The sequence below is a fragment of the Belonocnema kinseyi genome, chromosome 10 (genome assembly GCF_010883055.1).
Source record: "Belonocnema kinseyi isolate 2016_QV_RU_SX_M_011 chromosome 10, B_treatae_v1, whole genome shotgun sequence".
Lineage (NCBI taxonomy): Eukaryota > Metazoa > Arthropoda > Insecta > Hymenoptera > Cynipidae > Belonocnema > Belonocnema kinseyi.
In genome coordinates, this window is record NC_046666.1 from 96,325,322 (window position 1) to 96,343,886 (window position 18,565).

At 33.9% G+C, this 18,565-nt stretch overlaps 1 protein-coding gene across 4 annotated transcripts in view; it reads left to right on the forward strand.

Moving 5' to 3' along the window:
• The window catches only part of LOC117181395 (supervillin-like), a 206,552-nt gene that overhangs the window by 49,616 nt on the left and 138,371 nt on the right, over positions 1 to 18,565 (forward strand). For all 4 annotated transcript variants that reach the window (XM_033374005.1, XM_033374006.1, XM_033374008.1 and 1 more), the window contains exons 2-7: positions 7,555 to 7,749; positions 8,951 to 9,109; positions 11,026 to 11,111; positions 11,232 to 11,364; positions 11,474 to 11,726; positions 16,396 to 17,074. In XM_033374005.1, the coding sequence (XP_033229896.1) occupies positions 7,557 to 7,749; positions 8,951 to 9,109; positions 11,026 to 11,111; positions 11,232 to 11,364; positions 11,474 to 11,726; positions 16,396 to 17,074 (1,503 nt within the window). In that variant the 5' untranslated portion in view covers positions 7,555 to 7,556. The remainder of the gene's footprint in view (positions 1 to 7,554; positions 7,750 to 8,950; positions 9,110 to 11,025; positions 11,112 to 11,231; positions 11,365 to 11,473; positions 11,727 to 16,395; positions 17,075 to 18,565) is intronic.

Genomic DNA, 18,565 nt, shown 5'->3' on the forward strand with positions numbered 1-18,565 from the left:
AAACCATAAAGTCACCTTATTTTTTTAACACACCTTGTATACGAGAGTTCCCAGGTTAATAGGTTAGATCTAATCCGTTTTCTATTATTAGAAATAATAAATAATATTATTTTCTATTATTTAATATATATTATTTGTACTATCAATTTTACTATCTGCTCAGTTTTTCTATTGTACTATTCGAAACTTGACACTGAAATAGAGAATTGTGAAATAAAATTGTAAATGTTTATTTTTCTTTACTTTAATATTGCTGAATAAAATATCCAATGCATTGTAAATTTTATATACACACAATTTACATTCCCTAAAAATCAGTTTGTTTATGAATAATTCAACATATTCCCATAGATTAAAAAAGTTTTATAGAGATTAAATTTTTATATAGATTAAAAAGTTCACACATAATTGGGTTTCTATTACATAATATTAAAAACGCATACTCAATTATAAATTTGATAATGACAAATTTGTAAGTATGACTAGTTCAAAAATTGTTAAGTGGAACTAAATAATTTATTAAATTACTAAATGCAATGTTTCAATTTATTTGTGAACACTTATTCTTATTATTATGAGTATTTGATTAATTATTTAGTATAATTAATGATAAAAAAACGTATTCGTGAACTATTATCGGCAATTACTTCGAATAATTTAAATAAAATACTGTTTATTTCAAGTCCTATAGTTATACCAGGAAAAAGGGACTTTAAGGTTCAGCATTAGAAACGAGATTTTTTTGGAGGTGTCATGACTTTTTTCTCAGTTTCCCCTCGAAAAAAATCGTAAATCTTGAAGAAGGCCGGGCGATCTTGGGTAGTGCTGCACCCGTGGCTTGTGGAAACCTCTGCTGTTTAATATACCACGTGGCCAGGTCTATCATCGGCCAATACCTACACACTGCACGGGACCGTACAGAAGCAGACCCCTTTTTTCAAAAGGCTTCGAGCGGCCACGAGCGGCCAGGCAATGGACATCCTTCAACCTCTTTTCTTGTACACTATATCCTCAAGAGACTTTAGCATAGCTCATTAAGGTCCAAATTATTCGAACTCACTTTACAGGTAAAGTTACACTTTTATCGAATTTTTCTGTCTGCAGATATTGATAGTCCTGTTTAGAGTGAATACATATATTACATTTTTTAACATTATATTACAAATAAAATTTCTAACGCTACGGGGTATCGAACCTACATATATTCTATACCTAAATCTATCGCCTAACAGTCGGGAGTGCTATTACACTGCGCTAAATCGACAAGTTGAAACTCTGTGAAAAATCCATCCTCATAAGGCACAGTTCAGAAAAGTTAAAATACCAAATTTTGAGGTCTCTTTCTAATTTTTTATTATCATATGACGTTATGTAAATGTAAAATACATAAACTATTAACAGGAATACCAATAAAATAATTATTAAATAAATAATTTTAATCTATTACAATTGTTCTTCGCGCACTGTTTCGTTTTTTCCCGATATAGACTACTTTACAACTTTGTACAATGACAGAAAATGTAATTTTTTATGAAAATTTACAATTTTTAACGACGGAACACAGAAATTTGTTCATGTATTTTGACAATTGCTTAATAAGAACATTTTTTAAACTTTTGGGTATTCATAGTTTTTTAAAATTTTAGTACGAATGAACCATGTTTTTAAACGTATTTTTTAAATTCAATTGTTTAGGATACAAAATATTCACCCTTCCAACTTACAAATTTTAATCGTTAATCCGTGAGAGTAACAGAGCTCAGCCACCGGCGGCGGCCTCTATGGAATATCCATATTGCCAGAGTTCGAATTTCAACAAAGTGTCATCGAATTTTTGTCAGAAATTCACTGTTTGTAAGTCTGAACTCATGAAACCTTAATATTTGTGGTGTAAAAAAAGTTCACCCTTTGGACTAAGAGATTTTATCGCTGATCCATGAGGGCAACCGAGCTGGGCCTTCGGCGGGGGTCCTCGTAGAATTTCCACGCATGGAACATCCATGCGTGCCCCCGCTGGGGGCCCTCACCCTAAGAAGTTTCAGCGGGGGGTTTTCCACACGGGCATTTAAACAAATATAAATAGTGAAACTAATTATTTATTCCCAAAAAATGTAAAAAAATGATTGTATTTTCTGATTGAAATGTAATTGCTTGTCATTGTTGGAGTAGTACATTTTTCTAAAAACATTATGTAATTATTGAAATAATTATTTAATGTCTATTTTAAAAATTTCTAAAAATTGAGCCAGAGATATCAACTTTATTTTTAAATTAGTATCATATGTTACATTTTGTTGAATAATTACATAATTTTGATACATTTACCCAGATAACAATCGTGCGACGCACAATGCTCGCATGCGTGTGAGCCATAACGCGCGCATGCCGTCTTCACCTGCCGAAATGCTGTGATGGGTAGGTAGAGTGCGTGCGTAATGCGTCTCTTATCGCCATCAGGGTACTTCACGCTTGACTGCGTATGACAGGCTGTCTTTGACGCACGCGTGCGTCCATCCTACCGACAATTAATGCCTAATCCCATAATAATCATCTAATTCAATCGTAGATATATTGTTAATTTGAAATATTTCAAATTCCCTCATATGAAGAAAATAATAAAAATGATTAGTCTGCCTTTTCCCAAAACAAAATGTAATTTTCCACATATTTTCTTGAACATTTTATATTTCGATTATGTTTAAATGTTTAGAAATTTGTTGAAGTATTTGCAGAAATGCATACTTAATGTTTAATTGAATTCTTTTAACTTTGAGTACTTATTTTTTTAATAAATTGATACATTTTTAATCATTAATTGAATTTGAATCAATTTTATAATGATGTTCATGCTTTCAAGTTGAGATAACAAGTCTAAAACGCGCGCTCAGCTGTTGAAAATGATTATGGCCGTCGCTAGACGCACTCACTTAGTCTCCCCGCTCCCCTGACCATTTCTGATCAACGCATTCTCCCGCCATCAGCACGCGTCACTCCGTGTTTTTAGTGCTCAAACTCAAAGTTTTCCCTGGTTTACTTCCGCGTTTTATTACAATATAGTTAAAGTGAAGTGTTTGCCGGAGTTGACGCTTTGGGTATTTTTTGGATACCAGTTCCTTGGATGAACGTAGTTTTAATGTCAATTGCGTCCAAACATAACCTTATTTTTTTAATATCGTGCTTTGTTATTTTTATAAACCTACTCAATCAAATAATAAAAATGATCATCTTTATTATTACTATAAGCAATTTCCCTAATTTGCATGCATAATCGGTTGTGTTTAACATAAAGCATAAATTTAGAGCTCGCATGTCACCGGCATGCGTGCGACCTTCACGCGCGTGAGCGATATGCGTCCCAATTGACTGTGCATATGTCTGCTCGGGTCATGCGTTCAATGATTCAAACACTTTTTATGTGAAGAATGTGATCCCATATGTCGGAAAATTGCAGCCAGGTCCTAACGAATCAGTTCCTGGTAACTACGTTCGGACTCTTATAACCCTGATTCATGGCACTTACTGAAATGTGACTTGCGATAACTGGTTCACATCAGTGAATTTAATACGAAGAATGCTGAAGGAAAACTAGCTCACGATCGTAGTAACTATACGCCAAAGAATAAACGCGAAATTCCGGAATCTTTCAAGAAAGGTTTAGAAGCTGGAGCGTCGTGCTTTGCATATGTCCTGGACATGGCACTTTGATGGATCCGGTACTGATTTATTCGATCAGCTCTGCCACGAGTATTCCTCGTTAAGGAAGTCTAAGCAGTGGCCTATGAGGATTTTCTTCTGAAAGATGGATCAAGCTCTAATTAATGCAATGATCTTGTACTTGTGCAGCGTGATTAAACTAAAATTAAATTGCCGGACTTTTCTGAAAAACTTATCGCTGGTACCAATCACTCCACTTCTCCAAGAACGCCTTACAAAGGTTACACTGTGCTTGCGAGAAAGCGACCGCAAAACTCGGATTTGCTGCACTTCTTGCCAATCTGCGATGTGTAACGATCACCGGTCGGGTCGCTGCACTCACTGCGACTGCACACGAATACCATTTATAAATTGAAAAATAAAAAAAAAATAAAATAGACTATTTCCTTTTACTTTTTTTAACGTTTGCAACAATTCTTTTGTATTTTTTAAAAATATAAAATAAAAATAACGTTTTTTTATGTACTCGTACTTTTCAGTTTTCTTATTTTTCATGCCTCCGAATAATTCATATTTTTAAAAGGTATTGAAGTCGCAATTTTCTCCTGATTCTCCAAAATTTCATCCTTAAAACCCTAGGAGAAATTAAAGAAAAACAGAAGCAACAAAAATTGAAAATTAAACTCTATTTCCGTATTTTCACGCTTTTTTCTCCGGAATCTTTTTTCAAAAAATTGTTTTAAGTTCTTTTGTTCCAAAGATACTCTAAATATCTCCGAGAAAATATTATGTCCATCACTGTTGACGAAAATTATTTTGTGGGGCATAGGGAACATCTTAAACTTGATTGGGGTCACTGGTCCCCAGTGTGAACTCAACGAGTGTTCAGATGTGGACTTCTAGGGTTAAAATCTTTCAGACTCTTTAGATACAATATGAGTTTACTCCCTTGTCCACTACGCTAATCGATTTTGTTTAGTGTATTACACTTTTCATTCTAAAATGAACAATGGCAGTACAAAATTTAATAATAATAGAACAATAAATAATTAAAAAAATAAAATTTATTCTTGATGTATTAAATAAAACTCATACTTCTTCTATATAATGTTATTTTTAAAGAATAGAAATAAAGTATCAATAGAGTAGTAAATGAATAAAGTCATCGCCATTTCACTATTTGTTCCAAAAATAGCGGTTAGTATTGAATAATGAAATTGTTTGGAAATATTGGTCATTTAGAAATTTAATCTAATAAAATTGTCCCAGCTTACTATTAGTGAATGAGGCTGCTCAGATGCGAGGATTTAAAGCAGTTGGAAGCCCGACAATCGAAAGCCAAAGACCGCCGAGGCTACCCGAGACCGAGAAGCGGTGAAGAGTTTCAAAGTCGACCAGCAAGCAAGACTAGAGCTATGTCTTCAAACCCTTCTAACTATACCGCGCACGCACTCGCGCGCACGCTGTTGTATATCTTACACACTCTTGTGAGCGAATATATGCTATCTATACATCTGTTTTTAAATGTTTCAACTTATAAACATTTTTTCAGAATAATTTTATTAGTACAATATCTTAAGGCCATGTGACGATATGGTCACGTGAACAAACCTGGTCTTCAATTTTTCTTTCCCAACTTACGTCTAAAAGAAATGAGGTATCGCTCTGAAAGTTTGGGAAATGAAAGAGGAGATAATAAGGTCCATGTCTCTGCTTTTTTCTGGTGGAAATTTTGAGAAAAAATTTTTTTTGAAGAAAACACCAGTGGAAGTTTTCTTTCCCAACTTACGTCCACACGGAATGAGATATCTTGTTTAAAATTTGGCACGATAAATAGAAGGCATGCAAGAATATGTCTCTGTTCCTAAATAATTAGAATATTGAAAAAGGTTTTTTTTAATTACTATTTTGGAGAAATACCGACCGTGCTGTCGTCAAACCCTGCAAGCAATTTACAATGTTGTCAATGGGCTAGTTATAAGGTTTTATCATTCTGGTATCAGCTGTGTCATAGCAGCACTAGCGTAGCGAGTAGACAACTTCGAATTTCTAGGTTTCTGCGGGTAAAACAGATTGCATGATTACCGTCAGAGAAAATTAAAAGTCAAACTTCTGCTGTAAAACCTAAATGTGTCCGTCGATAATCATTTTTTGCATATATAAACTTTTTTCTTCCTCTAACTCTTTGCAAGGCCACAAACGATTCTTTAATATTTATTAACATTTCCTGAACAAAACTTCTGCGTTATTTAAACTTTTATTTTTCAATATGAGTAAAAAAATATTGATCTTAGGGCTGTCTTGATCAGCTGTTAAACTCATACATGGCCTTAAGGAATTTAAAAGATATTTTAAGTCTGGAGGCTTTTTAACCAACATAATTTTTCAGGGGATCATTTTAGTGATTTTTTAAGGCTATGCAAAAATCGCAAATTTATTAACTTTGAACTAAACTGGACATTTTCTTGAGTTTTTGGAAGTTATTACTTAGTGGTGGGTTTCCAATATCCGACCGAGAATTTTGGCCACTAGCATTATTCGGGGGAACAAAAAGGGGAATTTTTCAGAATGTTAAATATCTAAGTTTGTAATAACTTCTGGCTGTTTTGGTAGATTTTCCGAATTTTCAAAAATCGCGTTTCATTAAGGGTGTATTTTTGGAATCTGACCGAAATGTTCTGCAACTATCATCATTAGAAGGATGCTTTGCATAAACATTCAAGGCTATATAAAAATCGCAAACTTAGTAACTTCGAACTTAAATGGACATTTTCTTGTGTTTTTGGAAGTTATTATTTAGGGGTGGGTTTTCGATATCCCACCGAGAAGTTTTGGCACTAGCATTATTGGGGGGGGGGCAAAAGGGAGAATTTTTCAGGACGTTAAATACCTAAGTTTGTATTAACTTCTGGTTGTTTTGGTAGATTTTCCAAATTTTGAAAAATCGCGTTTCATTAAGGGGTGGATTTTTGGAATCCGACCGAGATTTTCTACCACTACCATCATCAGAGGAATGATCTTGATAAATATTCTAGGCTATAAAATAGTAGTATATATATTAACTTCGAACTGAATTGGACATTTTCTTGAGTTTTTGGAACTTATAAATTAGGGGTGGGTTTTCGATATCCGACCGAGAAGTTTTGCTACCAGCATTAGTTAGGGGAATAAAAAGGGTAATTTTTCAATACGTTAGACACCTAACTTTGTACTACCTTCTGACTTTTTTTGTTGATTTGCCGAATTTTCAGAAATCGGTTTTCACCAGGGGTGGATTTTTGGTATCCGACCGAGATGTTTGGTCGCTATAATTATTCGGGGGGAGCAAAGTAGATAAGTTTTTAGGGAGGTACATGCTTAAAAGTTTGTTAACTTCTGGTTGTTTTTGTAGATTTTTCCCATTTCGAATATCGTTTATCATAGGGGTAGATCCTGGGGGTTGGAGCAAAAATTTCGTCTGGTTTTGATTCCCAACGATTACTTATTACTGTCTTAAATATATATGAACTTTATCGACTTTGTAGTCGACTGTTCTGTCGGCATCTACAGAAATTATTTTTGGGGTTGTTACTCATCCCGAAACGAAAAATTTGGCCATTTTTGCATGGAATACGTTTTTAGACATCCAAAAACAATTTTGCAAAAAAATTCGTGAAAACATTTTTTTGTCGTCATTCATATGAACTTTCTGCCCTGTGTGGTAATAAAAATTGCAATTAAAATTAACATTTCCAAAATTGAGCTTAAAGGTTTGATAAATAGGTTGTTTTTTTTCTATAAAAATGTATCAGAATACATCATTAGTTTGTAATTTACATCATTATAATTTTTCAATGAATAAAATATTTATTTTTCCGTAATATACTGTTTAATAAAATTTCTGTGGTCTTTTGCTAACAGTAATGGTAGCAGCTGGGGCAACGTCATTAATGGCAGCGAATGAAGACAGTGCCAAAAATCAGATGCTAAATCATTCATCGGGATATGAAAGTCGAATTGCAACTTCTCAATGTAGTAACAAACCTCAAGACCCGTCCAGTGTCGATACTAAAGCCAAGAAAAGTACAAAGTCGCCTTCTTCCTTAAATATCATAAGTAAGTATCGCCCCTATGTTTGATCAGTACCTTTTATATTCTGCCGTGAAAAATAAAAAATATTGCATCTGCATGATCGACAACTGTACGCTGGCGTCGGAATTTTCTTTCAACTTGCCACACTCACATTTTTACCAATTTTTAAAAATAAACACTTACTTTCTCCGTAAAAACATTAAATTTTTAGATTTTATGGTAAGATAAACTTATTTTCAGTATTTTTAATATAAATTTTCAGTTACGGTTTGTGTTCTCTAATCTCGGCTATAATTGAGATACCTGTATATGCTGATAATAAAAGAAATACTGTAATAACACATAAATAAGGTGTTTAAAATTGTGTATATTATAATACACGTACATATTAGAAAACATTTTAATTATTAAATTTAACAATTTATTAAAGACCCCAAAAAATAAAAACTTATTTACAACCGTAGTTGGTAAAGGATAATTACAAAAAAATGTATACTACAAAAAAGTTAATTTATTATTTTGTAAATTATTTCATTAACTTACTTTCAAATAGACAATGTGATTTTCGCAGATGCGGTCAATTATTTTTTTAAGTTAAATACCTTTCACTCTGAATTTTTTGTTCTTATATATATCTGAGTAAAGGAAAGTATTATAAACGTGCCTACGACTTTATTTCAATTTTGACAAAAATTGCGGAAACGCTCATTTTCATTTGCACGGCAGCATTGTGTGTATTACATAAATAATTTCATCATTGTGTTGTCTGCCCTAACATCCGTATTCTTCTTAAGAATGCCTAAAATAATGCCATATAGTTCAATTTCATTTCTTCTGCACTATTAACACATCAACTCAATTTTTAAAAAGAATATTTTTACTTCACTTTTGTTTGAGTTTGAATAATAACGTTTTAATATGTTATGAGTGTCTGCTTTATCCTAAGAAACCGGCAGTGTGAAGACTGATATTTATTTTTAAACCTGGCACCGTGTTATATGGAAGTAACTGTATCATTTAAAAACCAATGTGTAGATACAAAAACATTTGGTTAAGTTAACTTGAATTCTGGTTAAATCCTGCTCTTACTATTAATGTCAGTTAATTTTACCATAATTAATAGAAAGGGCTTACTTAAGCAGAATTCTAATTCACCCAACCAAGCTTTTCTTTAAGTGTGATTTAAAAACTGACAAGTAATATGCAAGTGTTCAAACCAAAACAGAACACAAGAATTCCACTGTAAAGGAAAAGGCCAATAATCGCATTTGTTCCAAGATAGAAAGCACAGAGGACTCTAAGCAAGTAACATCGAATAAAACAAATGTGATTCGTGAAACTAAAACTTCTAGATTGCGTGCTGCATCCATTGTTTCTCCTAGTGGTGAGTTTAAAAATAGTTTTCTGTCCTTTTAATTTTGCCTTTTTTAATTGCCTGGCTGAAAGCATATGCTCCATTTATATTTATGTACAATTTAAACTTTTAAGTGGACATTGTTACAATTCTTTTTCATTTTAATTTTTTAGTTTTATTATCACCAATAAAATCAAATTTCGGTTTTTACGTTTTTGATTTATGTAATTATTTTGACAAAAATTCTATTAATGGGACCGTTTAAACAAATGGTCGTGCACCATTATTTGACATCAACTATAACTGAAATCATCACCGAAGTTCGCAACGTTTATAAACAAAAATATAAGATTTTTTTTTAATTACTGAAATCAATTAGTTGTTGACAGTCATCGTGTCTCAAATAGTATAGTGATTTTCCTATGTTCGAATATTGCATTCTTGACAGCCTTGCTGTCGCGGGTTCGATTCCCAAAGCAGGAAACACGGCTAGACGTGTTTTCTGAAAGCTTCGCTTCTGTCCTTGGGTATACTACCCTACAGATACCCTACGGTTTATAATTAACCCTACAATACAGTCGCCAATGGCTTTGTTAGTTGATGCGACTATAAACATTCAACTAATAAAAAAAATCGTTGTTCAATTATCGTAAAAATAATGTAATAGATGATTGCAGATGGTAATAATACATTATAACGTTATATTGGTTACTTTAAGATTTTAGGTGAGAGTCTGTCCTGTAAAATGTAATTGTGGCTTACGATCTTAAGCACCCAGATGGATGAGTACATTATTTTTATGCCAACGAAATATAAAAAAATCATTCGAATAATCATAAAAATTATTATATTTTCGTTTATAAACTTTGCGAACTTTAGTGACATAAAATTTTTCAGTTTTACCCAATTTTCAGAGTATGTGGCTATTTGGAAATTACGGATACTTCTGATATTGATAATATATACTTAATAATAATTACTAATATAATAAATAATAAATACTGATGTGACCTTTATTTAATTTATTTTTACTGGTAATTGCGTTTACGAAATTCCGAGATTTTTGGTCAAATTTATAAAAGTGTTTAAATAAAATGTTATTCCAAGAAGATTTTTAGGTGTTGTCCAGGGTAATATAATTTGAAGATGGTGGTAAAAAATAGAGGTGTAGATTACTGGTCAAAGCTTTTTTTAATAAAAAAGTCTGAGAGATCTCACATCATTATTGACGTTTTGACTGTGTGTCGACGGTCATGATCAGAATAGTACATATATATGGGATGGTTAGAGCCTTGTATTTAATTGAGTGCGACGTTGCAAATTTTATAAGTGACGTAAAATCATTTTTATTAAATATAAAACGAAATAATAATAAATAATGACTTATATTCTAGTTTAAAACTTCGTCTTCGTCTGCAGAATGGGCATAAATGTTTAAAAATAAATGTTAAAACATGGATACATACACAACAATATTCATGTTTTTAAATTGATTATTTAAAGACTTATTTATGGCTAGTCTGCAGACTGATTCGAAGTTTAAAAAAAAAGATTTATTTACTATTATTTTATTTTATACCGTATAAAAATGAGTTTACTTCACTCATAAAATTTGTAACGTCGCACTCGACATACAGTCGAAACGTCAGTGATGCTGTGAGATCTCGTAGATTTTTCCATTTAAAGAAACTTCAGCCACTAATCTAGGCCTTTTTTTTAAAGCCACCTTAAAATCTGAAAATATAATTTTCATTTCATAGGTAAATAGTTATTTGTAAAGTAAAACAATGAAAAAATATTTTTCAATTAAAGCGAATATTGGAATCTACCAATTCAGTAAAGTATAAGCAACTTATAAGGTCAACAGGATTCCTTGTAAATTAAATATTGTATTTGCTCACGAATGTTATGCAAGTTTAAAATATATTTGAAATTCGAAAATGCAGTAGGCTCTGGACAATCGTCCAGCCGATCAAGAGAAGTATCAGTGCCTTGGAATTATCAATCAAATACCACTTCTTCTTTTAAAGATGTAAGTCTCAGTCCTATATACACGTACATACTCTACTTCAACTTTCTTACTTCCCTTAACTTTATTTTTCATGTTGCATATTGTTATGATGTATGAAATAAACTTACCATCTCTATGTAGAGAAATCACATGTCTTCACATAACGAGACTATAAAGCATACAACCAGGGAGAAAGATAAGAGTCACAAGAGGAAATCTTATTTGAACCGATCTTTGCACACAGAGGAATTACAAGGTGATCGTGGAAATAGGAGTGAGTTTAATTTTTATCTGCCAATTTATTAATAGCTATCATTCATAATAAAAAGTAAAATTTGTCTAATTTTGGAAATGGTATAATATTTTTTCCATTATTTGCACAGTTGAAAACATTGCGAGAAGATATAGAAGGCAAGTGACTGATCGAAATCAGGGAACAGAAAATATACGTTTAGATTCAGGAACGTGTCGGCAGTACTTTTCAAACTTGGAAAGGAGAAACTCTTTAAAGGATTCGACTTTGAAAGTCGATTTGCAATCAAACACTGGATGTTCCAAAACTCATAGCTTTTCACATACTGCGAGTGCCGTTGCTCCCATTTCAAGTCAAAAACCAGTTTATATGCAGCGCACCAGGTTAGAATAAATTCTTAAGAGAAATCTTTTTGATATTAATTATGTAACTCTTAACGGATTATTTATTTTCCCATATTCCTATTTACTTTAAGGGGGGCACTCCCTATAGAGGCTTCAAAAAATGAATTTTGTATTGCCTAAATTTATAGTTTGAAACCTGTAGAATACGATGCAGTTAGTGATTTTGGTCAGTTCTCAAAAATGGCGTTCTGCAAGCCTTTGAGCGTGACTCGCTTGTGCTTCGCTTGGAGTCATAATCCGACAAACCAAGTTTCCGCCAATCCGATGCTCAAATACGTTCGACTTAGAGTTCCATTAATACCCCTCCATACTCGCTACATTAGCGCGAACGGAAATCGAAACCAACTGTCACAGAATCATACGTTTTTCCTTTGCCGAAATTTTAAACGTGATTATTTCGAAACTTTTTTTTTAATGAGCTGAAAATCGGTGTACACGATTACGCAAAAACTATTGGACCGATCAAGCTCATATTTTGCACACATTTTGAAGATACTTATGTCCAATGGATGAACCTAAGACGGACTAAAAGTTATCAAAATAAACATGTTTTCGCCTGGGTCAAAGTTTGAAATTTCTTACTCTAAATCTTCCGTTTCAGCCAATTATCATTATTTCTTTAATATTATTGTTTCATCCTGGGACCACATGTATGCACCAATCAATTTTTGTGTGCAGACTGTTTCAGATAATCCTGCGAGGTGCTGGAGTGTACACCGCATTCAGCCTCTCTTTCGGACAGCGTCACGGCGACTGTTTAGAACTTGGCCATTTTTCAATTTTTTAGGCAATAAAAATAGTTCATTAAACTATAATTAAATGATAAAAAGCATACACTTTGTTTTTTATGTTAACTTTATGAATTTTTATTCTTTAAAAAAAGGTGAATACATTTCAAATCGGGCAGACTATGCATTCACATCTCCACGACCGTATGAAAAGGTCTGGAATTTCTCGTTGTCGAGATGACCCGTGGTTTGAAGCAAATGCTGTTTCTTTAAAGCGAGAAGCATACACTTCTGTATAGCGAATAAGTATAAGGCATAATAGAACACGCTTCAACGCATATTGCTGCACATAGTTGCTCCCGGTGCATCGGGCTTTATGTAAGGTAGTGGGCTAGCATCGACCAGCGTTTTGTAACCTCAAACTGTCAAGTGCTGACGTGAGAATTGTGAAAATTGGGTTTTTCGTGGACAATTAATCAATATTTATAAAAGTAAGTGATTTTATGTTAACCCTCCGCCGTCCATGTGGGTCGTACATGGCCTAGGCGATTTTTCGAAGTCGAATTTTATCGAGAAGAAACAAGCTGACGCGTCATTCTTTCCCCTTCAAAAAATTTGCGTCATATGAGGGCAGAATGCACTAAGCCGCATAAGTGTCGCACTTTTCGGCTATGAGTGAACACCAATTGAAAACTGCTTTGGTCCCACATGGGCGGTGGAGATAGTAAAAATAACGTGGACGGCAGAGGGTTAAATAACTTTTTCGTATGTATTTGGTCGGTAAGTCTTTATAGGGAGTCCGATTAATTCTTACTTTCAAAACAAGAAAACACTGTCAAAACTAAACGATGCGACGCGCGAAAATTTCAAATTAGAGTTTAGGCAATTTAAAAGCGTCTGCTACAAGCGGCTGCAGAATGCACGAGATGGCTTCAGGATGCATGAAAGTTCAATGCAACGAACTTTTCGATGCCTTGAGACCTTTATCACACTTCGCTTGCTGGCAGTGGCGGGCAGCGTGTTTGCAGAAAGCCCAAAAGAGTAAAAGAGATAGAAATGTTCCGTCTCTTTCTCTTTATGGAAAGGTCGTTATGCACCATGGTATGCGAGAATCACAGGAATTCAAATCGAGGCCTGTGATTGGTCGAGAACCTTATACATTTAGCATTATGCACTATGCAAGTGTGTGAGCTTCTCACTTAGTTAACTACACTTAACTCCCGATAAAAGACCCCCGGTTTACGATTTCCTAGAACTGCCGGTCCTCGCAGTTTCACAGTAAGATTGGAGCCCCTCGGTGTCAAGAGGTGGTGCTCATCGATGGGTGAAACACTAGCGTAGCGATGAAGGGACAGTAAATGGTAACTCACGTGAGTATATAGTGTAATAGGTTTCACGCCGCTGACTGTTTACGTTTGGCTCATCCGATTGAGGATCAATGCCACTTGCAAGCCATCCCGGAAATCGTTCTCGCATCGGAAGTTGAGTGTAGTTGTTACAACTTGTCTTGATCACTACTCTTACACCTATGCGCTTGCCACCGTACCATACGGAAAAATCTACTTCGCAACGAGACTTCCGTATTTTCCTTCTATAGGGGCCTCTCTACCCCCTCTGACTATGTGCACCTTTTCATATTTCCTAGTGTCTTTAGCAACTCTGCTAACAATAAGCATTAAGGAAATTGAAAAAAAGAACTTCTAGGATCAAAGACTGAAACTAGTTCTAAATTTTTATGCGCACAATATTTGAAATATTTTAACTTCCCCCACTGTTTATCAACTGGCAATTATTAGAACTCCATCAATAAATCAAAAATAATAAAAATACAAACAATTTCAAAGTGAAGAGAATAAATTCCTAATTATTATAAAATTGGAGCTAGGTTACATTACATTTTCGATTTTTTGTTGCATCTAACAATAATTAAGAAAGATACGCCATCGATATTGAGTTGCAAACGGCTTTAAACGTTTATCATTTGTTATTTATGTTCTTCTTGTTTTGAAGCGTCCTACCATTTTTAAAGATATTTTCATATCTAAATTAAATTTGAGCATTCTTCTTTTGATGATTCTGAAAAATTACATTTTTAAGTAAGCGAAAAAATGCTGATAAATTCATTCGATAAAGAAAGAAACACAACATTAAAAACGGTTAGGCGATGTTAAATATATTTTGTTTGAAATTTTTACATTCTGATTATAATGAGAAGCGATTAGTTTTATGTAAAATTTACTTTTTCGTCGAAAGTAAGAGATCTGTAGTCTCGTATAGGCACAATAGCTTTCGGAAAATTGATCAGATTAGATTAAGCTTCGGCACACTCTTTTAAGACTTAAAAACACCGAACAAGATAGTAATAAGCTATTTTTGCCAATACTTCTGGTTTTATCCTGCTGAAATTGCTTTTAAAAAAATTATTAATTTAATTCTCCAGCAAAACTATGTAAGATAACATAAAATGTTGAAAAGAAAATGGGTGATCCTAAAAAATGCAAATCTTGTTGGAAACTTTTTTTGTTGAGATGTATAGTTTTTGTTTTAATTGTGCAAAATATTATTTAAAAAATTCAAATTTTATAGAAAAACTATAGGGGATACGAAAATAATGTTTGTAAACAAAAATTGTTCATCCTAAACAGATCTAGAAATTTACTGTAGGCCAGTTTTTGATAAGAGATATAGTCTTTTGTTTTATTCGCGATTACGTTTAAAAAAAATAAAAAGTTCTATTTTCTGGCAAAACTATGTGAGATTTGAAAAAATATTAACAAGTAAAATTATTTACCTCAAAAAGATCTTCAAATATTATTCAGGTCATTTTTTGATAAGACGTCATCGGCATATAGAAATGGACCGATAACGCTGTGAGGAGAACGGAAATCGGCTCTAGAGAGAGAAAAAACATGTGAGATGTAGACCTGCCCTTATCTATTCCAGAACTGTGTCAAATGAATCAGGGGCCCCGGATATTGCCTAAATATTCTGTACGGTTAATTTTGTTAAACAAAAATTATAAACAATACATTATAAATTTGTAGTTATAATAAATTGAATTTTTAAAAACATTCATGCAAAATATCCTGTTTCAGTTAGCTTGTAAAAAGAACTTGGTAACCTTAAATTCTTCTTGAAACTGGATTGAAAATGCTACAATAATAATCCTTTTGTGAGATGAAAAATAGTGTGAAAAGTGTCAGAAATTTGAAAAATAGTGTCATGCAATTTTTCCATTATTAAAATGATGTGTACTCTGAAATAAACAATGTGCCAAGAAAAATTAACTTTACTTTTTCTTTAATTTCCAGTTATCTAACCTTATATTTTAAAACTATGAAAATGAACTTCAATGTCTTTACAACGCCCACAATCTGCACAGGCTACCACCATATTTAATATTTATTAACACAAAATTATAATTAAATAAATTCTGAAAGGTACAACAAACGTCACATTATTCGGGCATTCGCGATACAAAGCACGGTCCTGTGCTTCCTCAAACTTAACCCAACGAAAATGCTTTTGACCAATCAGCTTTATCTAAAAAGAGACAAGTCTACGTCTCTTATGTTTTTTCTCCCTCTAGAGCCCCTTTCCGTTCTCCTCGTAGCGTTATCGGTCCATTTCGATATGATGATGTTAGACGTATAGTTTTTGTTTTGATGCTGACAGCGCTTGTGAAAAAAATTAAAATATCCATTTTTTGAAGAAACTTTTCTACACACGAAAAAAAGTTTTAAAAAAATTGTTGCTTTGAAGGTGATCTACACAATCGCTTTTGACCACCTTTTGATGCACCTTTGTCTGTCTCTTTTTTGAACAGTATTAATTTATTAAGTTTTATTCGCTAATTCTTTAATGAAAGTAATATCGTTTAAATAATAATAAAGTATGATTGGCTCTTGTTTATTTTCCAGTGGAAATACATTTAACGATTCTGAAGTTTCGCGAAGGGTAGATGCATTAACCGCACTTACAAAGGCGACGATGGAGCGTGTGGAGCGCCTTGCCTCAAATTCAAGTCCCTCTGTGGCCAAGCGATTTTCTGCAAAACCTTCTGAAAGCAATTCAAACACCCTAGAAACATCTCACAAAAATTACATTTATAAGACAGCCGTAAATTCCCATGAGTTGCCATCCTCGGCCAGCAAATTTTCCATTTTAAAAAAGTCGAGTGAAGATTACCACCTAGAAAATCCACCTAATCGACAACAGTCACCCGTCTCCATTTTAAAGCACAAGACTACTGATGGAGACGGTAAAGACTTCTCGGTGGATACTTCTCACGTAGCGTTACCAGTGACTTTTTCACCGTCTGTGATAGAGCCTCTGCACAAGAGGCACGGAATCTTGAAAAAACGCAGTAGTTTAGATGAGAGCGAAATAATGAGGCGTCGTAGCTGTTCGCCCGATGTTTCATTAACGAAAAGCAATTCTTCAGAGTCCCGACCGATTTTGAAAACTCAAAGAAGATCGTCTTTGGATGAAATTGTTAAAAGAGCTCAAAGTCCTGATCCTTATCCAACCTCCATTTTGAAACGGAAGTCATCCAGAGAGGAAGAGAATGAAGATCGACAACTTTCGCCAGAACGTCAGGTAATTGCTTATAACTTATATATTTATTTATACCTATATCTTACAGGTAATTATCTGAATATTGAATATTTATTTTAAGTACTGTGTGACTCACCCGGTGAGGAAGGGAGTAATCTGAGGCAGGAGGTATACATTTTTTAGATTGATCTACAATTTTCATGTTATTTATTTAAATAACACGTTAATTGCGCAACACTGTTCCGACCCTTGTTTTTGATCAATCTCGCTATTGTTCACTCCAAGTGAAGAGCCTCACAAAGTCGTCATGTGAGGGTCTCCACTCGGGCTCATTAGTATCCAAGGTCTTTTGTTTCAGGCTCAATCACTCTACTGACACTCTTTTTATTAACAATTTGTAGCCATACGTTTCCGTCATTGCATATACACATTCGACCCATTCTTTTCGCGGTATGCCTCTGGGCACACTGCCTGTTACTTTTCCTTGATATACTTATTCCGTTAGTCGTTCATCTTTCATTCTCTCAAAATGAGCGAACCATCTTAACCAATTTATTTTCCATACGTTTACTAGTTTCTCTTCTGCATCGCATTCTTTTGAGAAGTATCTTGTTATCGTTATCTCGTCAGTCTTGATAGGTCCGCGTCTCGCTACCGCGCACTACAGTTGATACAAATATAGAAATATTTATTGCCATTTTAGCTTTTATGCGCGCATCTAACTCATCATCTGTTTTCCGTGCCTAGTGAATAGGCTCCCAAGATATCCGTAATTATCAACTTGCTCTATTCTTTCATCATTTAAGACAATGTTGCATATTGTCTCATCACCCTTCCCTTTGAACACCACCATTTTTATTTTATTTACGTTAATTTTAAGGCCCATGCTCTTCATGCTTGTATTCAATTTGTTCAGCATTCTTTGCAAGTCTTCGATTGATTCTCCATAACCACCTTATTGTCTGCGAATGCTAACCCACTTACCTTTACTGTTTCGAGACCCACGTCTTTGTACACGAAGGCTATTCTTAAACACGTCTAATATCCCGTCTGTATCATATATCAGCAATTATACTATGGCTATTTCCTTCATCAGGTGAACATGTGGATCATTTTGTGTCTAAACCAAGTCTTTGTAATAAATGAGCCCTTTTCTAATCATAGGCTAACTAATCTGACTCTTTGATCATTTTTTCTTGGATCCCCGAAACTACCTAGCATGATCTCTTTGTCCTGACGTTGGACTTCAGTCCATCCATTTATATCTCCTAGTAGATTGATTCTTTCACCATCATCGCATATATAAATAATCTTCTGGTTCCTAATTTAATTATAACCCACTGCAGTCTGGGAGATACATATCCTTGATCTCTGAGATTCTGCTTCGCTCTTTTGTTCATAATCAAACCTACTTCTTGACTATCATGTTATTCGATATCTACTCCTGACCATGTTTTAAGTCCGTATTGATTCGTCATATGACGGAGAGTCTAGTTATAACGTCAGTCTCACCAAAATTTGGTTAATGGGGGG